This window comes from Oncorhynchus kisutch, linkage group LG15 (genome assembly GCF_002021735.2).
Source record: "Oncorhynchus kisutch isolate 150728-3 linkage group LG15, Okis_V2, whole genome shotgun sequence".
Classification (NCBI taxonomy): domain Eukaryota; kingdom Metazoa; phylum Chordata; class Actinopteri; order Salmoniformes; family Salmonidae; genus Oncorhynchus; species Oncorhynchus kisutch.
In genome coordinates this window covers 70,109,352-70,136,913 of record NC_034188.2, presented here as the reverse complement: position 1 = coordinate 70,136,913, position 27,562 = coordinate 70,109,352, and the positions used below count along the sequence as shown (strand labels likewise).

At 41.7% G+C, this 27,562-nt stretch overlaps 2 protein-coding genes across 4 annotated transcripts; one reads left to right on the top strand and one right to left on the bottom strand.

The window, feature by feature from the left end:
- The first annotated feature begins 8 nt into the window (after positions 1–8).
- On the top strand, positions 9–23,790 carry LOC109905802 (protein FAM118B). 3 transcript variants are annotated; one of them, XM_020503413.2, is made up of 8 exons: positions 9–92; positions 5,253–5,357; positions 5,562–5,865; positions 9,453–9,680; positions 12,390–12,518; positions 12,683–12,980; positions 13,264–13,326; positions 13,612–23,790. In XM_020503413.2, the coding sequence occupies exons 2-8, from the start codon at positions 5,260–5,262 to the stop codon at positions 13,623–13,625; spliced, it is 1,134 nt and encodes a 377-aa protein (XP_020359002.1). In that variant the 5' UTR covers positions 9–92; positions 5,253–5,259; the 3' UTR covers positions 13,626–23,790. The 3 variants fall into 3 exon arrangements, with proteins under 3 accessions (XP_020359002.1, XP_020359003.1, XP_020359001.1); XM_020503414.2 differs by having other exon boundaries at positions 45–327; positions 5,613–5,865; XM_020503412.2 differs by having other exon boundaries at positions 46–327.
- LOC109905800 (signal recognition particle receptor subunit alpha-like) lies at positions 14,710–25,596 on the bottom strand. The gene is given in 16 exon segments (XM_020503410.2): positions 14,710–17,016; positions 18,638–18,686; positions 18,688–18,722; positions 19,728–19,891; positions 20,108–20,321; positions 20,560–20,732; positions 20,920–21,006; positions 22,020–22,129; positions 22,264–22,370; positions 22,619–22,775; positions 22,880–23,039; positions 23,222–23,382; positions 23,625–23,686; positions 23,688–23,789; positions 23,940–24,023; positions 25,225–25,596. Coding segments are annotated over 16 exon segments (1,917 nt in total). The 5' UTR covers positions 25,348–25,596; the 3' UTR covers positions 14,710–16,887.
- Positions 25,597–27,562: the final 1,966 nt, after the last annotated feature.

Sequence of the window (27,562 nt, the reverse complement as noted above, 5' to 3'; positions counted from 1 at the left end):
CCGGTGAAATATCTGTCCCATCGTTCTATCTGTGGTAGCCGCGCACAACCCTTGTCCAACTCATCACGACACACACAGACCTCCAGCAGCATGTGAGTCGACAGGTTGTGCACACAGAGGAAGAAATGTTTATTGCTAAATAGATTCGCTAATAATAATATCTAGCAGGCAAAGGCACTCAGACTACGCCATGTCAAGTACAACAATTGCAAATACCGGCTTTTAAAGCAGGATATGTCGGTAGACTGATATTTAACTCGCAGTTGCATGCCAGCTAACTTAACGTTAACTCGACCAAAAAAAAGCAACTTGTTGGGAGTTATCAGGGTAAGTGTAAATACCTGTGTGAATTTAACAAGCAAGTGTGTTTTATTTCACAGCTAGCTCAACTTTAACGTAATTCTAGATAGCCTACTGTACATTGAGCTTTTACCTGCTGGTTAGCTAACGTTAGCCAGTTCTTCCTGGCAGCGCACTTCACTTGCTTAGCTAGTAGCTAGCTAGCTATCTAACGTCAGTTGGCCAGTAACGATAAAGACAAAGAAGTATACAGTATACTGTACAGTCAGCTAACTTTTGCTTATTGTTGTCCATTTTTTTAATTCAAATTTTGCTTTCATAAATGTACACGTCAAAAAAACACATGTTTCCTTAGTTGAAGTTTGTCAGGAAATGTCTCCAGACGGAGGACATGATCATTCTTATTTAGCACCAAGACTATTATTGCAATAATGATACAATAAATAAGCCTCAAGCACGACTTTAGCCAGCTACCGATTACGCTGAGACTCAGATGTTTTACTATAAAATGCAGCTACACCAAACAAAACACAGATTTCAAAGTTTAACCAACCATAGAACTCTATGCACGATTTGAGGACTACATTTAATGCTGCATATGTAACTTTTTGGGCGACCCGATTAAATTCACATAAAAATTTAAAGTAAGTAATAGATCTAGAACCAATTCACGTCGTGACGTTTTTCATTACGCCATGCGTCATTTTCTTGACGTATTGATCAGACAAGTTTTACATTTTTACATTTTTTTTACTTAACTAGGCAAATCCGTTAAAGAACAGATTATTATTTACATGGCGGCCTAACCCAGCAACACTGGGCCAATTGTGTGCTGCCCTACGGGACTCCCAATCACAGCCGGTTGTGATTCAGCCTGGAATGGAACCAGGGTCTGTAGTGACGCCTCTAGCACTGAGATGCAGTGACTTAGACCGCTGCTCCACTCGAGAGCCCCAAAAGATATGTGTAATTAAACCAATATGGACCACAGCCCAATGTTTCAAGTGGGAACAAATTAGTCATAGTGGGCAGAACTAGCATGGAGGTGGGCAGAGCCAAGCATGAGCTAGCGACATCCTATTGGCAAGTTCAAGCATTTATTCACATATTCCGGTTAGGGAACTCCTAGTCTGTGAAGTGTGCAATAACTCAGTTTGCTTTTGCACCCCTTCTAAACAACACCATTTTTAAAAACTGGCAAAGAATAACGTTTACAAAATGTAGTCCAGTCTGTAACATATTTTAGTTTTGATAACATAACATTGACATCAAATGTTGAATCAATGAGAACATTTTCAGAATGTTGGCCAAAATCTATCTCGTTTCATCTTCTTTTTCACTCACTACCATATTTGGCAGTGAGTGAAAAAGCCAAGTGGATGCTTCCGGTGAAATATCTGTCCCATTGTTCTATCTGTGAGTGTAGTGTTTGTAACACAATATTGAGGAGAGCCTGTCTCTCTTCAGAGAGCATATTTATTTTAGGAGATATTACCTTTTCATTCAAGGATAACTCTATTGTTACAGGTGATAATAGAACATGTTTTGTTTAGTTATTTTTACCTCAACTAATGCAAGTCAAGCTAGCTTGCACTGCAGAGCAGCTAAAAGCTAGGCTAGGTTGAAGATACCGTTGTAGCTAGCAACCTCCACCTAACAATTATTATAATAAACAAATATCATTACCATCGAACTTAAATGGGAGGCAACAGTCATAATATAATTGGCTTAACAGCCAAAGTGTATTATTTAACATTACTGTTAAACTAGTACTTACTTATAGAAATGTGTAATTGTTTAGAAATTGCTAGCTATAAAGCCATCACCGAAAACCACATATTTTCATCTTTTTGTAACTTCCTGTTCTCCGACGGACTCTGGCTGGACTGAAGACAAGGCAAAGTAAAAAACAAATCTAAGTATCCACGGAACCTTCAACTGCAAGGTGGCGTTGCGTTTTCACTCCACTGTGTCTCCATTGAAATGCATGACATCCTTTGCAATGTAACAGAGTGCTTATGGGTAATGTGAAAAGGGGTTAAGAAGCAGTAGTAATATGTTCTATGTGCTCTATTTCTATGCTTCCTGTTCTGAAGTTTCGATTTTGCGTCTTTTACTCTTTGTTTTGGTTTTGTACACCAGCTTCAAACGGTTCCTGAAAGTATATTTCTCAGCTGTTTACATGGTACAATGATTCTCTATACTGTACTTGCTTGTTTTGTCACATAAACTAAAATTAGACGAACTATTCGAATTTTAGCAACCAGGAAATGGCGAATCGATTTCCACATAGTGTGTCTTTAACAATTTCCATTAAATAAAAAATATTAAAACATTTACAGGAAGAACTGTGCAGATAGCCCAATAGTAAACAAAGGTAGCATATTTCAACCCTGCAGGCGCTACACAAAACGCAGAAATAAAATATAAAACATGCATTACCTTTGACGAGCTTCTTTTTTTGGCACTCCAATATGTCCCATAACCATCACAATTGGTCCTTTTCTTCGATTAATTCCGTCCATATATATCCAAATGTCCATTTATTTGATGCGTTTGATCCAGAAAAAAACAGCTTCCAAAAAATGCAACGTCACTACAAAATATTTCAAAAGTTGCCTATAAACTTTGCCAAAATATTTCAAACTACTTTTGTAATACAACTTTAGATATTTTTAAACGTTAATTATCGATCAAATTGTAGACGGGTCTATCTGTGTTCAATACAGGAAGATAACAAACCATGCTACTTTTCACGTCTTGCGCAACTCAAGTGTTACCCAGTTCCTAGATGGCCTACTTCTTCATTGCACAAATTAATAACCTCAACCAAATTCCAAAGACTGGTGACATCCAGTGGAAGCGGTAGGAACTGAAAATGGGTTCCTAAGAAATATAATTTGCCAATGAGAAATCAGTGAACAGACGGAGACCAAAAAAACATTTCTGAACGGTTAGTCCTCGGGGTTTTGCTTGCTACATAAGTTCTGTTATACTCACAGACATGATTCAAACAGTTTTAGAAACTTCAGAGTGTTTTCTATCCAAATCTCCTAATAATATGCATATCTTATTCCTGGCATGAGTAGCAGGAAGTTGAAATTGGGCACGCTATTTATCCGAAAGTGAAAATGCTGCCCCCTATACCTTATGAAGTTAAACATCGAAATCAATCGTTTTTTTGTTTGGCGTACATTTTAAAGTGAACAACCAGAGTGGAATTGCCCATAGCTATCTCACAGTACTTGGTGATTTAAATATTCTCTGGGTTATCCCCATGAATGTTCCACTGTGTAAGGCTAGTGTAAGGTGAATCTGATGCCCTGCCTTCGGTAGCAATGGGGACAGTGGGATACTGCCCTGTAAGGGTGCTGTTCTATGTATGATACAGTAAACTGAGATCATGACTCTCTGTGGTCCCTCCAGATTGCATTGCACTTAAGTTATTGCTTTGATTTGATGGCATTGTATTTACAGTTGAAGTCAGAAGTTTATATACACTTAGGTTGGAGTCATTAAAACTCGTTTTTCAACCACTCCACAAATTTATTGTAACAAACTATCGCTTTGGCTAGTCGGTTAGGACATCTATTTTGTGCATGACACAAGTAATATCTCCAACAATTTTTTACAGACAGATTATTTCACTTATAATTCACTATCACAATTCCAGTGGGTCAGATGTTTACATACACTAAGTTGACGAAATCAGCCAAGACCTCAGAAAATAAAATTGGAGACCTCCCCTAGTCTGGATCATCCTTGGGAGAAATGTCCAAACACCTGAAGGTACCATGTTCATCTGTACAAACAATAGTACGCAAGTATAAACACGATGGGACCACGCAGTTGTCATACCGCTCAGGAAAGAGACGCTTTCTGTCTCCTAGAGATGAACGTACTTTGGTGCGAAAAGTGCAAATCCATCCCAGAACAACAGTAAAGGACCTTGTGAAGATGCTGGAGGAACAGGTACAAAAGTATCTACGTTCACAGTTAAACAAGTCTTATATCAACAAAACCTGAAAGGAATGCTCAGGAAGGAAGAAGCTACTAATCCAAAACCACCATAAAAAAGCCAGACTACAGTTTGCAACTGCACATGGGGACGAAGATTGTACTTTTTGGAGAAATGTCCTCTGGTCTGATGTAACAAAAATATAACTATTTGGCCATAATGACCATCGTTATGTTTGGAGGAAAAGGGGGGAGGCTTGCAAGCCGAAGAACACCATCCCAACCGTGAAGCACGGGGGTGGCAGCATCATGTTGTGGGGTGCTTTGCTGAAGGAGGGACTGGTGCACTTCACAAAATAATGTCATCATGAGGAAGGAAAATGATGTGGATATATTGAAGCAACATCTCCAGACATCAGTCAGGCAGTTAAAGCTTGGTCGCAAATGGGTCTTCCAAATGGACAATGATCCCAAGCATACTTCTAGAGTTGTGGCAAAATGGCTTAAGAACAACAAAGTCAAGGTATTGGAGTGGCCATCACAAAGCCCTGACCTCAATCCAATAGAAAATATGTGGACAGAACTGAAAAAGCTTGTGCGAGCAAGGAGGCCTACAAACCTGACTCAGTTACACAAGCTCTGTCAGGAGGAATGGGCCAAAATTCACCCAACTTATTGTCGGAAGCTCGTGGAAGGCTCCCCGAAACGTTTGACTCAAGTTAAACAATTTAAAGGCAATGCTACCAAATACTAATTGAGTGCATGTTAACTTCTGACCCACTGGGAATGTGATGAAAGAAATAAAAGCTGAAATAAATCACTATACTATTATTCTGACATTTCACATTCTTAAAATAAAGTGGCGATCCTAAGACAGGGAATTTTTACTAGGATAAAATGTCAGGAATTGTGAAACTGAGTTTAAATGTATTTGGCTAAGGTGTATGTAAACTTCCGACTTCAACTGTATATTCAATCTCATGGTTGTCTTACAGGAGCTGAATGGCCTCTGTGGTGGCCTCTGTTGTGACTGTGAAAACCGAGAAGCGACCAGCTCATGCTGATACTCAGGATGTTGACTCCAACGCCAAAAAACCCAGGTATCAAAAACTGATATGACTAGCCTACATTTAGTACTCTGTTCCTCTTTATATGCCAATGCATTATCAATATCAGACTGGTCAGGAACTTTTTCTCTTAGTTTCTGTTTTTAAACTAATTCTTTACGTTTTCAGCCTAGGTTTGATTTCGAACAGCAGCCAAGTAAACTTGCCATGATTTGTTTAACCTTCATGTTGTCTAAGGATTTGGGAACCATCAATGGAACCATCACTCAATCTCTGCCTGCCCCAAAGGAAACTGCTGCCCAGCCTGAAGACCAAGCGGGCGCCCGAGCTGGTCCTAGTTATTGGTACAGGGGTGAGTTCAGCTGTGGCCCCTCAGGTCCCCGCGTTGCGCTCCTGGAAGGGTTTGATCCAGGCCTTGTTGGATGCGGCCAACGACTTTGACCTCCTCGAGGAAGAGGAGAGTAGGCGTTTTCAGAAGAGCCTGCAGGAGGACAAGAACCTAGTCCACGTGGCTCATGACCTCATCCAGAAGCTCTCTCCGGTAAGGCTTCCCCGCTCCTGTGCATACACATATAGCCAGATGTAGACAGCACACTGTCTCCAGCTGGTTGAGACACACCAGTGACTTTCATTGTAAACTTTCCTTTATTGGGATTTGTAATCCTAGTGGGAATGACAGTGGCAAGGAGTCAGCATAGTTCAATGTTTTTATCTAAATTCTAAAATGTTTGATTCAGGCTTTTCAACCTGTCTTCTGTGTAAAAGGTGATGCCCTAACCTTAAGTACAGCACTGATGGATTACTACAACACGTCATCATGCAATTCCTTGTTTTCAAAGCCACACAAGTTGACTCAACCAGTTCTGGCACTCAGGTTAATTTAAACAGGACTTTTAAGGCCTGTTATTCGATTCGCTAGATGAAGAAATCCCCCCCAGTGAATAACCTACCATTGATTTCTCTCAATAAGTCAACGAATCAGTGGACCGTGAATAAATTACAGAGAAATTCAAGGGGAAATATTTTTAGATTTCGGTACCGGCCCGTATCCCCTTCATACCAGGTCGGGTCAAACCATAACCGGTTCTTAATACCATCTGCCTTCAGTGTTGGTCATGTCTCATTGCACCTTTCAGATTGCTTAAACATGCTTTGTTTCAGCAGCCCACCTGTTGTCACAAAAGGAACCAACTGCCCAGTGTGGGTTTATCCATCGCTTTTATTCCAGGTTCACAATCATGCAGATCAGGTGATTACACCGCCATGGACCCTGTGGCAAATATTTTTCTGTTCTTAACAGGCGGTGGTGCGCCACAGGCCTCTGTACATGTTCAGCATCTTATCAGAACGGGGCACGCAATTGTAGCGGAACATAAAACTATTCAATAGCGAATTATAGATGTATGGCGCTTACAATATGAAGTAGCCTGAATCTCAAATTCTTTAGAACCTAGTATTAGAGGTCTACAATTATGATTTTTCAACGCCGATTCCGATACCAAAAGGGACCCCAAAAAAAAGCCGATACCGATTAATCGCCCGATATAATAATATTTTATATTATTTATATATTTTTTTTAAATATTTTTTATATATATATAATATTAATAACAGTAGTAAATAAAAAATAAAAATATTTGGAATAATGACAATTACAACAACACTGAATGAACACTTATTTTAACTTAATATAATACATCAATAAAATCAAGTAGATAATGAAACATGTTCAATTTGGTTTAAATAATGCAAAAACAAAGTGTTGGAGAAGAAAGTAAAAGTGCAATATGTGCCATGTAAAAAACTAACGTTTACGTTCCTTGCTCAGAATATATGAGAGCTGGTGGTTCCTTTTAACATGTGTCTTCAATATTCCAAGGTAAGAAGTTTTAGGTTGTAGTTATTATAGGACTATGTCTCTATATTATTTGTATTTCATATACCTTTACTATTGGATGTTCTAATACTTTAGTATTGCCAGCCTAATCTCGGGAATTGATAGGCTTGAAGTCATAAACAGCTCAATGCTTGAAGAGCTGCTGGAAAATGCAGGAAAGTGCTGTTTGAATGAATGCTTACGAGCTTGCTGCTGCCTACCACCGCTCAGTCAGACTGCTCTATCAAATCATAGACTTAATTATAATATAATAACACACAGAAATACGAGCCTTAGGTCATTAATATGCTAAAACAAAACGTTTATTCTTTCAGTGAAATACAGAACCGTTCCGTATTTTATCTAACGGGTGGCATCCCTAAGTCTAAATATTGCTGTTACATTGCACAACCTTCAATGTTATGTCATAGTTATGTACAATTCTGGCAAATTAATTACGGTCTTTGTTAGGAAGAAATGGTCTTCACACAGTTCGCAACGAGCCAGGCGGCCCAAACTGCTGCATATACCCTGACTCTGCTTGCACAGAACGCAAGAGAAGTGACACAATTTCCCTAGTTAATAGAAATTCATGTTAGCAGGCAATATTAACTAAATATGCAGGTTTAAAAATATGTATTGATTTTAAGAAAGGCATTGATGTTTATGGTTAGGTACACATCGGTGCAATGACCGTGCTTTTTTTGCGAATGCGTTTGGCGAAGTAGGCTGTGATTCAATGATAAATTAACAGGCACCACGTCGATTATATGCAACGCAGGACAAGCTAGATAACCTAGTAATATCATCAACCATGTGTAGTTAACTAGTGATTATGTTAGGATTGATTGTTTTTTATAAGATAAGTTTAATGCTAGCTAGCACCTTACCGTGGCTCCTTGCTGCACTCGCATAACAGGTAGTCAGCCTGCCGCGCAGTCTTCTCGTGGAGTGCAATGTAATCGGCCATAATCAGTGTCCAAAAATGCCGATTACCGATTGTTATGAAAACTGAATCGGCCCTAATTAATCGGCCATTCTGATTAATCGGCCGACTACCTAGTATGCTGAAAGTGTAAAGAGAAAGAAACGCATTGAAAAGAGGACTCTCGTAGAGTGTAGAAGGAGGAATTTGTCATGGCTTCACCTTGTCTTTTAGTCACATTGTTGCCCACCGTACACAGATGTCAATTCAACGTCTATTCCATGTTGGTTCAACGTAATTTCATTCAACCAGTGTGTGCCCACTGGTTGCTTGTTCACAGAACAGCTGAAGAGAACCGAGGCTTCTGTCCCTCATCTCAAGAAGGGATCAAATACCGGGTGGGACACAGCAGTTTAACCCAATGGTATTGGTGCTATAACGAGAGCAATCCAAACAATGTAAATAACTGTGGATTGGTGCTGTGTTTTGGCCCGTAATGTCAGTTAATGAGCCTAATCTGAAGGTTAGAATCAGCATGTTTGTGACCTAAATCCTTTCATGCTGTCGTTGAATGACCTAGGCAAAATACTAAGGACAATTATTACAACTTTCCCTGTTTAGGACCAGGTTAGTTGAAAACAACTCAACTTTAGTGTCTCATCCGAGGCGATATCAAACTCAGGATAGGAGCATGGTACTACTTTACCTTATTTGGTCATTACATAAGTCCTCAAACAAAAGGAGAATGCATTTGGTGTAGAAGTCAACAGCAGGGTGAGTAGGTAGCTAGATGCATGCTCTTGGTGATAATGACTTCCTTCCTGTGAAAAGGGATCCTGTTAGTTAACTTGCCCACTAGATCTCTAATCTCTGGACAGTCCAGCAGTCGGCCAGGCAGCTCGCTTGTGCTGTGTGCGCTAAGCTCACCTCGACAGTGCTATTCATAGCGGGCCAGCCCTTCTCCTTTGTTTTCCTACAACCACTGTCAGGTAGAGCGTGCATTCGGCGTAGCTCTGAGTAATGAGATTTATCCATTAGACGGCCATAATCGCATGGCTACTCAAACAGCCTGCCCTCTAACTCTCTGCTCCATAGCAATTAGACTCACCGTGTACAGCAACTGTTTACATGTCCCTGCTACTGATGGAAAAACATTTTCAAGACTATAACAACCAGTCATAAATGCTTTATTGTACCTTTTTTAAAAACCTGAAAATGCTTTTCTAAATGGTCTCCCTCCTAGTAGTTAAGTACCAGCGGTATAATCTGTATAATCAATACACACCCACTAACCTCTATTAATTGTGCTCCTGCCCGATCATTGCAGAGAACAGGCAATGTGCGGTCTACCTTCTTCAAGGACTGCCTGTACGAGGTGTTTGACGATCTGGAGTGTAAGATGGAGAACGCAGGGAAGCACCTTCTCCGCTCCGTACTGCAGTTGATGGAGAGTGGAGCGCTGGTTCTCACCACCAACTTTGACAACCTGCTGGAGATCTACGCAGCCCACCAGGGATCGAAGCTGGAGTCTCTGGACCTAACCGACGAGAAGAAGGTAAAAACAGATCGTTTTCCTTTTGGAAAGATCTCTGTAGTCATGGCCTTGTGTGCTCTTTAGGGCCAAATTCTAAATTGTGTGTACATAATTTTCACTGCAATAACACATCATGGATGGATGTCAATTGGGGATTTACCAGAAAATACACTATATGGCTAAAAGTATGCTCGTCGAACATCTCATTCCAAAATCATTGGAGTTGGTCCCCCCCTTTGTTGCTATAACAACCTCCACTCTTCTGAGAAGGCTTTCCACTAGATGTTGGAACATTGTTGCGGAGACTTGCTTCCATTCAGCCACGAGCATTAGTGAGGGTTGGCCGATTAGACCTGGCTCGCAGTTGGCGTTCCAATTCATCCCAAAGGTGTTCAATGGGGTTGAGTTCAGGTCTCTGTGCAGGGCAGTCAAGTTCTTCCACACCGATCTCGACAAACCATTTCTGTATGGACCTCACTTTATTGGCAGAGGCATTGTCATGCTGAAACAGGAAAGGGCCTTCCCCAAACTGTTGCCACAAAGTTGGAAGCACAGAATCGTCTAGACTGTCGGATTGCCAGATGGTGAAGCGTGATTCATCCCTTCACTGCTCCAGAGTCCAATGTCGGCTAGCTTTACAACACTCCACCCAATGCTTGCCATTGTGCATGGTGATCCTAGGTTTGTGTGCGGCTGCACGGCCATGGGAACCCATGTCATGAAGCTACTGACTAACAGTTCTTGTGCTGACATTGCTTCCAGAGGCAGTTTGAACTCAATAGTGAATGTTGCAACCGAGGACAGACGATTTTTACGTGCTTCAGCACTCTGCGGTCCCGTTCTGTGAGCTTGTGTGGCTTACCACTTAACGGCTGAGCCATTGTTGCTCCTAGACGTTTCCACTTCACAATAACAGCACTTAAAGTTGACACTTCACTAAGCTCTTCAGTACAGGCCATTCTACTGCCAATGTTTGTTTATGGAGATTTCATGGCTGTGTGCTCGATTTTATGCACCTGTCAGCAGCGGGTGTGGCTGAAATAGTCAATCCACTAATTTGAAGGGGTGTCCATCTAGTTTGTCATGTAGTGTATTATTTATGCAATGCAGATCTAGCCTCTGTTGCAGAAGCCACACTAGCATACCACATCGCTATGAAGCAGTTGGGTGTGAACATTTCAATTAAATTGGGATTTATCGTTTTGAAAAAATCCCTAACTGAAAAAGAAATTCCCCACAAAATTAAAATCACAGTGGAGTTATCACAAAACTACCACTAACAGGTCCCAATCATCATCATCAGAGAGTGAGACAGAGACGTGACAACCGTGAAGTCCTGTATGGCAATACTTAGAGAAGTTAAATGAGAAGGTGGTGAAATGCATGCTTTGTGAGGTGGAATTGAGCTACAGTGGCAGTACAAGTACAATGCTTAACCATTTGAACCGTTGCTGGCAGTAGCGCAGGCCCAGACATTAGACAGGCTCTTCACACCAAAGAAGTGGGGACAGAGTGAGAAGATTATAGCGCATAGCTAGAACCAGACTACAAGATGCCATGTCGAAAAACCGTGACGGCCTGGATGAAGAAATTGTACAATGATTGTTCTGCAAGTACAAAGTATGAGCTCTAAGACGCCCCATAATTGGCATTAACAACATTGTTGGACAACTATGAACACGCTGTCATACATCACTGCAATGAGCCATCACATTGATGAGAAGTGGGACATGAAGCCCCATGTGCTGACCACTGAGAACATGGAGGAGAGGCACACAGCAGAGAACCTAAAAACGTCATTAACTACCATTTGTTGCTGAGTGGGTTGGGGACAGCAGTAAGATGAGCGCTGTATGGTAGCCGGAACTGCATTGGACCAGATCTGCGTTGTAATTCACGTCATTTAATGATTTTTATTCTGAATGTTTAAAGGATAAAAACAATTGCAGTTTAAACATTAAACGTTTTAAAATTGTCATCTATTTAATAAGCAATATATTGGGCATGTATTCTAAGTGGTATGCAAGTGTGGGCATTGGAACATAGGCTTTGGCCCCCTGTGATCTTCAGACGCCATCAGAGGAAGTAGTTGATGAGACTGAGGGCATGATAGTTTAACTATACTACTGTCACAGGTTTAGGCTCACAACACAGGGAATGCTCTTGCACATAAAACATTGTTTAAGGCTTATTAAAGGTGAATTCAAGGGAACATATTTGATTCAAAGACCAACATATGTCTTCTAGTAGTGTTGCCCTTCTAATATGGTGTCCTTAAACCAGAGAAAGTGGTCAATGCATTGACCTGTGAAGGTCTTTTGTCTCTGACAGAAGTAGGATGTAGTTAGTATATGGCAAGGTCAAAGTTTCAAACTTCCAACTGTTGTCAAGGTTTATGGATTAATCTATATTGGTCTTTGATCAGAAATAGGAACTAATATGACAGATTTTTCCTTAAGCAGAATTTTTATAAACGCTCTTAGAAGGAACCCAACATGGATTGTTATTTATGTAGACTCGTTGAAAATAAATGATTGATTCACATTTAAGAAGACTCAATTTAATGATTCACATCCATGTATTAAGCCTGCGATATTGACCATCGGGTGTGGTATTTATGCCCTGTCTCAATCAGGACAAACATCCCTGTTTGACATTAGCGGTGTCACTCCCTACCCAGTGAGAACAGGATTTGGTGTGACGGACTGTGAAATGTTTGTGTCCGTACAGGTCCTGGAGTGGGCTCAGGGGAAGAGAAGTCTGAGTGTTTTGCACATTCACGGTGTTTACACGAATCCCAGCGGTATTGTACTGCACCCTGCTGGCTACCAGAATGTACTGAGGAACACGGAGGTCATGGTGAGTGAGACGGGCAGCCTTTATAAATTATACCCTGGAAATGTTTCAGCGGTTAGCAGTTGCCGTTTAAATTTGTTCAACCAATTTAAGACCCATTGCGTTAATTGTAGTGAAGTTAATTCTGTCAGTGTCATAATGCAAACTGAACTCCATTGGATTGACAGAGGGAGATCCAGAAACTGTATGAGACCAAGTCGTTTGTGTTCCTGGGCTGCGGGCGCACGGTGGACGACACCACCTTCCAGGCTCTGTTCCTGGAGGCGGTCAAACACAAGTCGGACCTGGAGCACTTCATGCTGGTGCGGCGTGAGGACGTGGGAGAGTTCAAGAAGCTGCGGGACAACATGCTAGACAAGGGCATCAAGGTCATCTCTTACGGCAATGAGTATTCCGACCTGCCTGAGTACTTTGAACGGCTGGCCAACGAGATCTGCAACCGCGACGCTGTCACTAACGGCTGGGGTAAAGAAGCCAATTTCAGTGAAATTACTCACTCACTGTATGTTTAGTAATCATACTGTATCCATTTCCTACAATGGATCACATATTAGTTAGTGGTATGTTACTGAAATGTAAATTGTAAAACAATGATCTACTTAGGGCTTGGATCTTATCCTACGGTGATGCTACTGAGGAATTCTATTTTAGTGAGCCGAGCAGCACATTAGCCTGTTTAAACATGAGTAGCTACTTTGTTTGCTCTCGCTATTATTTGTTAATCTGTTGATTTCATTGATTTTCATAGGATCTCCCTCCCAAGAAGAACAGGAAAGCCAGAATGGCTTTCATTCACAGAAAAGCCTCCAAGGTTAGGATTGTGTGTTTCTTTGTCGGTGCTCGCATGCAAGAGGCATTTCCCTAAATCCACTTTTCATTTCATCCTGTTAGAATATATCTATTTATTAAGCTTATATCCAGGCTTTTAGAATATACCTGTTTATTGTGCTTATATCCAGGCATTTCATTAGTGAAAACCTCCTTGGAATTCATACCCCTTACACACAAGTGGCTTACCTATAATGCATGGCAGTCTGTGGTAATATACAGCTGTTGGTCCTCATATTTTATTTCTTCTCCTTCTCTTTCTGCCCAGACTATCCTTCTTGACAGGCACAAAACAGACAGGAGTATCAGTCATTTTCATCCACAGTTCCTTCAGTCTACTTCTACTCAGGTTTCATTGGATCTACTACTACTCCGCCAGGCAAATATGGGCCAGAAGAGACCCATGTTACTATTCTAGTCACCCGCTTATTGTTTTTATTTGAATCTTTACCGGTTGTCATGACAAAGGGAAAGACCCAGCAGGAAAGTAAACTGTTAAAGCAGCTGGCAACCCAATTAGTGTTTCCCTACACCTTAACATCTGGAATAAGATGTTGGAAAGGGCAATGGAAGACTGATGTAGGGATGACATAAGGACAGGTCCCTGACTTGGATTCTAGCTCAACATAATTTGTAAATGAATCCTGTCCTGAATGAATGGCTGGAGAGTCCTGAGGACCTAGCTATGCTAAAGACTCCCTGAATTTGAAGAGAAGCAGGCGTGGCAAAAATGTAGCACAACATATCCACATCAGAGGAGGCTGGTGGAATGCGCGCTATAGGAGGATGGCTCATTGTAATGGCTTGAATGGAACTGGGTCAAACGTTTGTTTCACATGATTGATACCGTTCCATTTATTCCAGACATTAATGAGCCTGTCCTCCTATAGCTCTTCCCATCCTCCCCTGTTTAGGATCAACTATGCGGTCCTCTTATGAAACTGTCAAGTCTCACAGCATCAATAGGTGTTAACTATGTAGTGTCTGAAAATAATGCTTGCCATGCTAACTTGAAAGCAGCTAGTTCAATCTGTGAAGCATGGTAACATGTTGAAAGGTTTTTGAGAATCTTGTCTGCAGGTTCAGCAGTGACTTAGATGAGGCATCTTTAGAGTAACAATCACTTGGCCACTCATGTGCTGAAAAAAAATAGTATACTGTCCTTTATAAGGCTTTTGGATTTTTAATACCGCATGTTTTGTGAAATCTGTAGGTATTTGTGCTATTTAAAAAAATTAATAAAACCTTTTGGTATCATACAGTGCATTCGGGAAGTATTCAGACCCCTGACTCTTTCCACATTTTGTTACAGCCTTATTCTACAATGGATTAAATATTATTTCTACACACAATACCCAATGACAAAGCAAAAACAGGTTGACAATTTTGCAAAAGTAAAAATACTCTTATAGGTATTCAAACCCTTTACTCAGTGCTTTGTTTAAGAACCTTTGGCAGCAATTACAGCCTTCTTGGGTATGACACTACCAACTTGGCACATCTGTATTTGGGGAGTTTCTCCCATTCTTCTCTGCAGATCCTCAAGCTCTGTCAGGTTGGATGGGGAGTGTCGCTGCACAGCTATTTTCTGGTCTCCAGAGATGTTCGATCGGGTTTGGGCTCTGGCTGGGCCACTCAGACTTGTTCCGAAGTTACTCCAACGTTGTCTTGGTGTCATTGGCCTGTTGGAAGGTGAACCTTCGCCCCTAGTCTGAGGTCCTGAGCACTCTGGAGCAGGTTTTCATCAAGGATCTCTACTTTCCTCTGTTCATCTTTCCCTCGATTCTGACTAGTCTCCCAGTTCCTGCCACTGAAAAATATCCCCACAGCATGATGCTGCCACCACACTTCACCATAGGGATGGTGCCAGGTTTCCCCCAGACGTGATGCTTGGCGTTCAGGCCAAAGAGTTCAATCTTGGTTTCATCAGACCAGAAAATCTTGTTTCTCATGGTCAGTCCTTTAGGTGCCTTTTGGCAAACTCGAAGCAGGCTGTCATGTGCCTTTTACTGAAGAGTGGCTTCTGCCTGGCCACTACCATTGGTGGAGTACTTCTGGAAGGTTCTCCCATCTCCACAGAGCAACTCTGCAGCTCTGTCAGAGTGACCATTAAGTTCTTGGTCACCTCCCTGACCAAGACCAAGGCCCTTCCGATTGCTCACTTTGGCTGGGCGGCCTGCTCTAGGAAGAGTCTTGGGTGGTTCCAAACTTCTTTCATTTAAGAATGGAGACTTGTTTTCTTGGGGACCTTCAATGCTGCAATCCTGTCTGAGCTCTATGGACAATTCCTTCGACCTCATTGATTGGTATTTGCTCTGACATACTGTCAACTAGGACCTTATAGACAGGTGTGCCTTTCCAAATCATGTCCCATAAATTGAGTTTACCACAGGTGGGCTTCAAGTTGTAGAAACAGCTCAAAGATCAGGATGCATCAATTGAGTCTCATAGTAAAGGGTATGAATAGTTATTCACAAGGGTCTGTTCATCTTTTAAATTAGAACATTTCTAAAAACCTGTTTTTGCTTTGTTTTGGGTTGGAGATTGAGGGAATTAAATCAATTTTAGAATAGGGGTGGAAAAGTCTGAATACTTCCCGAATGCACTGTACACCAGTTGCCACTCGACTCTTCCTGTTGCAATACTTTTCCATGTTGCCAAGAGATGACATTTTGCCTTTGTTATCCAGACCACACTATCAGCATTTATGTTCCAAGGTTGGAATTGGAAAACGTATAAACATAAGCTATAGGGTACATAACAAAACCATAAGTTGTTAGGCTGTTCATAGCAGCTTTATTTAGAAATGTTTACATTCTCAAATTGACATATGGGACTGAGAATGTAAGACTTGTCATTTTGACCCTTTTATTTTGTAGAAAGCTGTTGTCCAGAGACCTTTGACATCTCTGGACTTTTAACCCCAAATGTAATAACCCATGTCTCTTCACCTCCACCAAATTGAACTCTCCAATTCGGAGGAAGAAGGGGGCATAGGGGTCCATCATGGAGAGCGAGAGAAACAAGAGTTACTTAGTGTTGTGCAGGCTTATTGATGTTTTCAGCAGACAGACCATCACCTCTGCAGTGGTGATGCTTCAGGGAGACGGAATAGGCACTATGGTCACTAAGCTTTACTCAGGGACAGGGTGGCTGCTGAAACGTGTCACCTCCAGCAAGCATTCATACCTGCCATTTTCTCATTGAAGTGAAGGGGAAAAAGACAATGCCAGGAAGTGAATTTGACATTTGATCAGATGGAAATGTCTCTTGTTGAACTTCACCGCATCATTTTAAAGCTAAACAAAATTGAGGTACTTTAAACTGTTGGTCCAAATTCAAGAGATCTTAGTGCAATATTGCTTAAAAAGTCAACAACCGCCCCGTTCCCAGACGGAGCTGGGAGGAAGCCTGTGAGTTTTGTGTTTGGTGCCATGTGGAGGATCATAGTTAGGATGTGAACTGCAGGACCAGACATCTCAAAGTGCAGTGTTTGTGGTTGGCTTTGTCACGATGGTGGTGAACATATGCAGGCAGCAGCCACTCAGGCCTTCATAAGGGCGCCCACCACAGCACGGGCATTGAGGCTCCGCAGGTCATTGTAGGTCTGCCCCGTGCCGACAAACACAATGGGCTGCCCTGTGATGTAGGTCATTGAGATAGCAGCGCCAACCTGAAGGGAGGAGTGACGTCAGCTTTGCAACCACAAACCACGCAGACTTCTGTTCTTACCGATTAGGATGTCAAACAGCATTTAAAAGCTTTGACTTCCATCAAACCCCGTAAGCTGGGGGGGGGGGGGGGGGGTTCTAAGCTATATGGAATGGTCAGACCAAGGATGAGTTTGAATCTTTGAAGAATAGCAATATATACAGTACCAGTCAAGTTTACACCTCATTCTAGGGTTTATTTTTACTATTTTCTACATTGTATGAACACATGTTTTAAATCAAAGTATTCACCTTTTGCCTTGGCATTCTCTCAACCAGCTTCATGAGGTAGTGCACCTGGAATGCATTTCAATTAACAGGTGTGCCTTAAGGTAATTTGTAAAATTTCTTTCCTTAATGTGTTGACATTGTAGGGGTGGTATACAGAATATAGCCCTATTTGGTAAAAGACCAAGTCCATATTACAGCAAGAACAACGACAGTCCATCAGGAAAATTACAAAAACCATTAAGCGCTATGATGAAACTGGTTCTCATGAGGACCGCCACAGGAAAGGAAGAACCGGAGTTACCTCTGCAGCAGGACAAGTTCATTACAGTTACCTGCACTTCAGATTGCAGTCCAAATAACTGCTTCAAATAGTTCAAGTTAGACACATCAACTGCTCAGAGATTCTTCATGGTAAATTGCTGCAAAGAAACCACTACTAAAAAGGACACCAATAACAAAGAAGATACTTGCTGGGCCAAGAAACACGAGCAATGGACATTAGACAGGTGGAAATCTGTCCTTTGGTCTGACGAGTCCAAATGTTTGGTTCCAACCTCTATCTTTGTGAGACGCAGAGTATGTGAATGGATGCACTCCGCATGTGTGGTTCATACTGTGAAACACGGAGGTGGTGGTTTGCTGGTTACACTGTCGGATTTATTTAGAATTCAAGGCGCATGGCTACCACAGCATTCTGCAGCACTCACAGTTACGCCATCCTATCATTTGTTTTTCAACGGGAAAATGATCCAAAACACACCCCCAGGCTGGGTAAGGGCTATTTGACCAAGAAGGAGAGTGATGAGGACCTGGCCTCCACAAACACCTGACCACAACACAATTGAGATGGTTTGGGATGAGTTGGACCGCATAGACAATGAAAAGCAGCCAACAAGTTCTCAGCATATGTGGGAACTCCTTCAAGACTGTTGGAAAAGCATTCCAGGTGACTACATCATGAAGCTGGTTGAGTGTGGAAAGCACTCATTAAGTCAATGGGTGGCTACTTTGAAGAAACTCAATATATTTTGATTAGTTTAACACTTTTGGTTACTACATGATTCCATGTGTTATTTTATATAGTGTTGATGTCTTCACTATTATTCTAATGTAGTACAAATAAAGTAAAACCGTTAAATGAGTAGGTGTCCAAACTGCCTGGTACTGTATATATTTGTCCTTACTGCTATTAGCCCATACAAATTGATTAAATAACAGACTCACTACATGGAACAGATGGTCCCAACAAAATATAAAAGCGAAGTTTGTTCTGAAGTGTCTGTCCTATATCTGAGAGATAAGAAAGATCAAGAAACTTGTTTTATTTTTACATGTATTTAATGGCATACAAACCTTGTCATCAATGGTGTCAAACTTGGTGAGAACGATCCCATCAATCAGACATGGAGTGATCAGCCAGCGCCTGGTTAAATTTCACCTGAAAGTAAAGTATCGCACTCGTTATACAGTGTGGAGTGCAACATGAGACAGCTATGCAAATCAACAAACCGTTACAGTAAGCAGCAGGTAGCCTAGCGGTTAAGCAGAGTGGGTGAGTAACGGAAAGGTTGCTGGTTCGATTCCCCGAGCGACTAGGTGATAAATGTGTTGATGTGCCCTTGAGCAAGGCACCTGAACCCTAATTGCTTTTGTAAAGCTCTCTATAAGAGTGTCTGCCAAATGACTTAAATGTAAAATGTGCCCTCTACATGACAATATTGAAAAATATAATCCAGTAGCATAGCCCATTTCAACTTTCTAGGGTTGTAAGTAAAGCTCACATTTTTATGCCATTTTAATCCTTGGATGGGCCGCCTAAGTGTTTTTTTCAGATCACCTAAATCCAAACACTAAAAAATGTAAGTATTTGGGATGGAGAAACTCTTTCGGTGTAAACTTAAAACGACAAAAAAACTAAGTATGTAGAAAAGACTTTCCCCATACATGTTTTTATAATATAATCTTCGACAAGTAACAATAACCCAAATAAACGCTAGACAGTCAAGGTGAATTGAAAATTTAGCAGAATTTAGCACTATTCATCTGGCTATTGTATTAGCAAAACACAGCATTAGCTATGGCAAATTACATAGCATTGTAGGAAACTAGCTTTAGAAGTGAAAAGTTCTCAGCTCCATGGCAGAATGTAGAATTACAATAAAATTAGTTTAACTGCAAAAAAAAACTAAAAAATGAAATCTCTTCGCTCCAATATTCAACAATTTTAGGAAATTGGCTTAGAAATTCTCAAATGTTTTTACACCAAGACGGGGTCCTTTTTTTGATCCAGAAGAAATCTAAAGATATAGCATAATCCAAAATAAACTTGAGTATTCGAAACGGATGTGAATGTATTTGGTAGTCCGTTTTTTATCTTCTAGGGATCTGAGTGTCACAGGCTGATGAAACAGTAAGGTGTTATATGTTCTAAAAGGACTCTTACTAGCTGGTCGACAGCCTCGTTGTCCACTAGAGCCTCCCCCACAAACAGCACCAGGTCAGGCATGTTGACAGCTATCAGCTTGGCCAGGGCCGTCATCAGCGGGGTGTTGTCCTGCATCCGTCCAGCAGTGTCCACCAGCACCACATCAAAGTCCTGGTTACGGGCTGGACAGAGACGGGGAGACAAAGGAGGATTTCTTCACTTGGTTGAATGGATGTCTGGCTTGGTCCGTATACTCAGTTTATATGTGATACATTAAGAAGCATTTGTGAACCCCTCCTGCATTACACCATACATTTAATTGAGATCAGAGCTATTGCATGCTATGGGGCGAAAATGATCTAATATATGAATGGCAAGCTGGGGCATGGTATGGTTACCATAGGCGATAGCCTCCATGGCGATGCCAGCGGCATCCTTCCCGTAGCCTTTCTCATAAAGCTGCACTACGGGGCGTCCCCTGTCGTCCTGAGGGGGGTGCATGGAGTTAAGGCGGCGCTGGTGGGTACGCAGCTGCTCCACGGCCCCCGCACGGAATGTGTCACAGGCTGCTATCAGCACGGTGAAACCGTTCTCGATTAGCCAGAAAGAGATCTGCACACAGAGGATGGAGGGTTTCAGTAAATAAAACAATATTTTCCCTGCTGGTTTTTCTGTGGTCTGAATGGGGGCTTACTCGGTTATCTAGGTCATAGTACAGCCAGGAAAGTCCCAACCAGGACCTGGTTTGGTTAAATGGATGCAACCCAGGTTTAAAATCCCCAGCCATACCAATGTTTTCAATATGATGGATTAACAGGAAAAAAAACATTGACACACTGGTGGATCTAACCTTGGCCAGGTTGGTGGACTTGCCAACCCCGTTGACCCCACAGAAGGTGATGATGAAGGGCCTGCGCTGGCTCCGAGCCTCCAAGACGTCTCTCAGGATGTCCACACGCCGCTTTGGTTGCAGGATCTGGACCAGGGAGTCCTGCAGGGCCCCCTTTACTGTTGATGCTACAGCTAAAGAGAGAGGGGAGGGCTTTATCAGAGCAAGAGGTATACTCTGAACTGTTGTGCAGCATCTTCGCATCTCTTTGGGGGAGAGAAGTCTATCTAGTTCACTTCAATCTCTCCACAGGTAAACTCATTCAAATGTGGACTTATTCTATTCTGACTGGCTGGCTGGGTGGAAGACAGTTGTACTCACTAGTGAAGGTACCCATGACTTTGCCCTCCAGTTTCTTGGCTACAGAGTCACAGAGTTGGGAGGCAATTTCAGCTGCTACATTCTTAGCTGCAAAAACAATTGATGACAGAAAATTCAATGAATATAATTCAACTGTGAAGCTTTTCCCTCAGGTGAACTAGGACATGAACAAATCAAGGTTGGCTAGTTATGTACACTCCCTTATGTATTTATTTGGACAGTGAAGATAAAACATTTGTCTCCATACTCCAGCATTTTGGATTAAATGTTTCATATGAGGCGACAGTACAGAATGTCACCTTTTATTTGGGGGTATTTTCATACATGTTTAAGCATATAGAATTGAAAGCACTTTATGCATCTACTCCCCCATTTGAAGTACATGTGGATGCTACCATGATTATAGATAATCATGAATTAATCACTAATAATGAGTGAGAAAGTTAGAGGCACAAAGATCATACCCCCAAGGCATGCGGACCTCTCACCATTACCAATAACAAGGGAGGTTAGGAGGGTCTGATATTTATCCCTCTAACTTTCTCACTCCTTATTCACAATTCAGTATTATCCGTAATCATGGTAGCATCCACATTAATGTGGATGGTGGGTACGCAGCTGCTCCACGGCCTCCGCACGGAATGTGTCACAGGCTGCTATGTTCAAGAACATTATTATTTTCACCATAAGTGAACATTATTTACTATTCTTTTCTATTGTCCACAACATAATCTGTAACACAACAAACTTTAAATGCAGCTAACAAGTTTGTAACTAGATGTCATTGCATGCTAGGAATATGGGACCAATACTAAACTTGACTACCCCACAAGTGAATTATTTCAAATACGTACGACACCTTCAAATGGAGGGACTAGATACATAGTGCTTTAATTTCTAAACATTAAAACATATGTACGAAAATACACAACAAAAAAATACATTCTGTACAGTCACCTGATATGAAACATTTGACCTGAAATCCAAAAATAATGGAGTATAGAGCCAAATGTAAAGTTTTAGCTTCACAGTCTAAATAAATACATAGGGGAGTGCATGTGTTAAACTGATACTGTAGTGGGGAACAGAGGAGTCCATACCGATGAGGTGGTCCCTCATCTTCTCCAGAACTGGCTCCATGTCCTCCTGGCTCAGACTCTTGGAACCCACCAGGCCCTTGAGCATCCCAAACATCCCCACATAAGCACCCCTTTTGGGGCAAAAAAAAAATCAAATGGATACTTAAGTCGTCAGGTGCAACAGGGCACAACGTCCCATTCAAAGCTTCCATTCCTTAGCCATGCTTCTTATTATCTGACACATTTAATAATCTAAGGGTCTCACATTTGTTTGCTTGTGTCAGCAACTACCACCTTCTCCACCGCATCTTCCTCGCTGGACTCGTAATCCACAGCGAGCAGGTCACCCTTCATCGAGCTCAGCTGCATCCCCTGGACAACAAGACAAGACTTTATTAAGATGTGCAATTCCTATAAACTAAGCACTTCTACACCACATGGGCCTTATTTATTAAGGTACCAACAGAGCATCCCTGAAGGATAATAGCTCTAGTCTGGTTAAACCAGTGACCACTGCACTCACAATTATTTCACTTTTCAAATAATGTGAGCACAGATATTCACTCTGGTACAACCAGGCAATATTAGCTCTGCTGCTCTCAAACCCAACAGGCACATACCGGGTCAGCTTGAGCATCCAGGACATGGACCCCAGTAGCATGGTCTCCGTTGCCATTGCACTGGCTGTAGTCCAGTTCCTTGGTGCTGCTGCCACCCAAGGTCCACACCCGCTTCTCTTTCCCCTTGGTTTTCTCCTTCACAGGTTTGGGGGACTTACTGGAAGGCAAGAGACAACATGACTTTCTGTACTGAAACAACTGTCAGTAACATTCCAAATTATAACTTTAACCACATTGTGTTCCATTCCTCCCCCCACTCACCTGGGCTTCTCTGCAGGTGCCCACATGCGCTTGCGTATAAACTCCTCTCTCTTCTTCTGAATGATCTCCTCCTGGGTCAAGCCCTGGTTACCATTCTCCACTGTCTTCTGACTGGCTGGAGCCTTAGCTTGTTCCCCTTTCACAGGCTCAGCAGCAGGAGCTGGGGGGAAGATTTCAGAAACTAACCCCTGCCATACAAAACATTATCAATGTCCCCATGAAATTAAAACATGAAGAGAAAAAATGTGGGACTGGTTTCAAACCGAAATTGTGTAAGGAAGAACCATGACAAAGTGCTTGTATTCCAACAAAACCTCCATAATAATCACATCAAACCCTTACCCTCTTTTTTGGCATTCTTATTCTTCTTGCCACCCTGTTCCTTGCCCTTATCCCCTCCCTTCGTCTCGATCATGGACTTCACAGTTTTCTGGGATTTCAGGGAAGCATTGAAGCTCCTCATGGAGGTAGGACCTCGAGCTTTGCTGCTCTCCTCCGCCTCACTAGAGCACAACAGGACAGTAACAGAATCAAAGCACGAAGCATTTGACTTGAAGTATTGTGAAATTATATTTTATATAAGTAGCCTACAGGTCCTTGTAGACCTGTGGGATGACAACTCAACAGCTGGTTGTGTGTGAGATTCAGCATAGCAAATTAGTATGAAAGTATAATATGAATCTCTTTATGCACCATTAGTTCAGCTCTGTATGCAGTATCAGCCCTAAGATGTGAAACTGCTTACCAAAGAAGCATTTTGAAGTCATCCTCAAATGCAAAACAGCTGCTCAACAGTGTACGGGCCCCCCTTTTGCTCCAGCTCATTCTTATAGCGATCCCTGAAGTGGAGCTGTACGTCATCTATGAACTTGTCAACATACGTCAGCGTCAGGATTTTTTGAAAACCCACCTGTACAAAAAAAAAAAATGACAAACATGGTCAGTTGAGTCCACACCATAGACGGCATGAGAAGCTAACACTGCTGTATGCTAGTATGGTATTTTCCTTCAGGAAATAGAACTACAGTGCATTATAATCACATTTCTATATGAAACTTACCACAAAAACCAGCTCAAACTCATTATCGAGTTTGTACTTAAGACTCAAGGCATCATGAGTATAGGAATTGTTGCCACTGCGTTCCTGAAACAAAAATCAGAGAAGCATTAACATTAGGCTACTCAATACCGTAACACAGATCAGAGGTTTCATCACTGAAATGTAAAAATTTCTCATATGTTCTGCACCGAATAAAAATATAAATGCAACATGTAAAGTGCTAGTCCCATGTTTCATGAGCTGAAATAAAAGATCCAAGAAATGTTCCATATGCACAAAAAGCTTATTTCTCTCAAATGTTTGGCACAAACTTGTAAATGCTTGTAAGCATTTCACAGTAAGGTCTACACCGGTTGTATTCGGCGCATGTGACAAATAGGATATCAAATTTTGAGGTCCATTGTTGTGTCATTCATTCTCCACCATCACCTCATCTTTCAGCATGATAATGCACGGCCCATGTCACAAGGATCTCTACACAATTCCTGGAAGCTGAAAATGTCCCAGTTCTTCCATGGCCTGCATACTCGCCAGACATGTCACCCAATGAGCATGTGTGGGATGCTCTGGATCAAAGTGTACTACAGCTTGTTCCAATTTTCGTCAAAATCCAGCAACTTTACACAGCCATTGAAGAGGAGTGGGACAACATTCCACAATCAACAGCCTGATCAACTCTATGTTAAGGAATGTTCCGTTGCATGGTGTTCACACCAAATACTGACTCGTTTTCTGATCCAGACCACGCCCCAACCTTTTTTTAAAGTATATGGTACCAAAAGATGCATTCCCAGTCATGTGAAATCCATAGATTAGGGCCTAATTTATTTATTTCAATTGACGGATTTCGTTATATGTAATGCAGTACTGTAATGCAGTACCATCTTTGAAATTGTTGCATGCTGCGTTTATATTTTTGTTCAGTATAAATATTTGACATCTAACGTTAGCTAGCAACGTGGTAATAGCCTTGCATTTTTGGGATAATCCCACTATGCTGTGCTATTGTCATGTGGCTGGCAAAATAATTTGTGCTCTTGTAACCCCCAGTTCCCAAATCCTCCATGTCATGTCTGTATTACGCAACCATATAGCTAGCTCACTCCTAACATTAGGTAGCTAGATAACAAGTGCGCTAACTTGACCAAAATATAAATCATATTTAGTTTAGACAAATAATAATTTACATGTGTATCTACGAAAGATACCTAGCTAAATTAGCTAGCCAGTTTGTTGACGAAGTGGCGACGCTCTGGCGCATACTGAAAAACAAAGCATCTCTTACCTGAAGGATCACGGAGCGGATCAGCGCGTTGACAGGCCCGGTGAAGGATTCTGTAACACCGGTTCCCTGAAAACACCACAACACTATGCCTCCCTTACTGAAGATGGTGAAGAAATCCAGCATCTTGTCACCATGTACACGAGAGAATATACCAAACTAAAGAAAACAAACACTAACAAAAACGTGAAAAGGAGAACCTTTAAAAAAAAAAAACGTAAAAAATAAGTGAGCGGACGAATCTTTTAAGTGCCTTCCACCTCGAGAAGGAAATCTAATCAGGTATACACTATCTGATGAAAAATGTCCTCCCAAGTCTAGCTACCTCCACTAAAACTGTTTGACACATCAGATGCAAGACCAGGAAATCGAAGAAGAAGTCTTCTTCTTCGAGGTTTAACGGCGGTTGGCATCCAAAATGTGGTAATTACTGCCACAAACTGGACTATAATTGAAATCCATTATACTTTGTGATAAGAAATGGGAAAACGTGAAAAGGAAATATTTTATAAAATAAATACACCCTTCCAACTAACCCTACAGTCATTAAAAACACACTACCCCATTCCATTACTTTAACCCTATCTGCTCCTGCACCATGCCAACAGCCTGGGAGGATGGGACACCACCACTCAACATACCCTTTCGTGCTTCTGAAGTCAAAGCTCTTAATAATAATATTTCCTTCTTCTGGTTTTATGATGGACTACAACCCAAAAAGGGGGATTTCCGCCACAAACTGGATGGCGGCAATACAAATAAATAATAAATACATTTTAATTTAAATCCATACGTAATAGTGAAACGAACTTAATCCACCCTAATAAAAATAATACATTGCCAAAACAAACAAAACTCTCCCTTCCTTCTTTTAATTATCCCATATCTTCCTTCTCAGGCTCTAGGACCTGAGAGGTTGGTACAGCTTGTGCCAATATTCCATGTAACTCCTTTGCTGAGAAATCTTTCAGCCCCAGGAACCAATCCGCCACATCCACTATGATTTCTATCTTCCTGGACCTTCTCTCCACCTTGGCAGTGCCATTAATTACAATAGCTATAAAGGCCACAATGTCCACCTTCTTAAGCTTTAAAATGTCAGGATCCTGCTGGTGAAAGGCAACCCCTGCAGCCTGCGGTGTAGGCCTATTCAGCACCATGGACTCTTCTGGTGCACCATTCAAACTCTCAACCATTTTACAGCTGCTGCGTATGAAATGCTCTGTACAACCCGGCCTTTGGCCACCTCATTCTCTTTCACCTTGTGGGGCATTCCAAAGACGTGGTTTCATGGTTCCCACCGCAATCCTATGAGATTTAGGTCAGAGGAAGTTATGTGGAGTAGATTACGTTTGGGCTCACAGGTTTGAATGTTAGGTTGGATGATAGGGAGACATGAAACAAGTCTGTGTGATGAGTGTTTAGTGGAGGAACGGTGGAGCATGTGTTGATATTTTGTGAACTGTATGACATAGATAGGGAGAGATGTGTGAAAGTGTTAGAGAGGCTGGATGGGGTTGGGGTGGTGTAATGGGGGGAGGAAAGGGGTAGGAAGTGGTGTCTAGGGCTCTATTTCACTTTCTTAGAGGAACATGACTGATGAAGAGAATGTAATGTACAGTAGGTTGGCTGTGACTGGACTCACACTCCAGTACAGTAGGTGGCGGTGTATGCACCCTAAAAGTTGGATGCGATCCAACCCAGTCCTAAAAAAGAATAACAATTCAAAATGATGTGGTGGCAGCTGCAGATAATTATTTGGGTATACGCATCGGATTCAGTAGATTCAGCCAATGCCATGATTTCTGTATATATGTGATGACCTTTGTATGCTTGCAATGTGCAATGATGGAAAAGTACTGGGTAAATGGAGATGTACTGCTTTAGTTCTCAGGCTGAGAATTGTCTGCACCTGCTGATGGTCACGCAGGCTCAAGGCCGAGATAGTAGAGAGAGAAACCACAGTCTAGACATGTTTTTCTCATTTTAGATAGAATGTTAAGGTATGATTGATGGTAGGCTGTCCACACCAACTAGTATAAGGAGCGTTGTTTCCTGTTTCGCCACACAGATCTTTACTATAGACTACTGAGGTATTCTGTATGTGAATCTTTGTCTGCAATTGCATTTTATTACTAGAGAGTTTTATACCAAGGTTCCTGTGTCATCTATCTGGAAGACTGATTGTCAAAGGAAACTTACATCAACCCATGCAAAGGACTACCCAAAACTTCCACAGCTTCTTGCATCTTCCTCATCACATATTTCACATTTCCACCTCTGTTCCATCAGAGGTGGAACACATCATCAGCATACAAAAAACATAGATTTTCTGTGATTG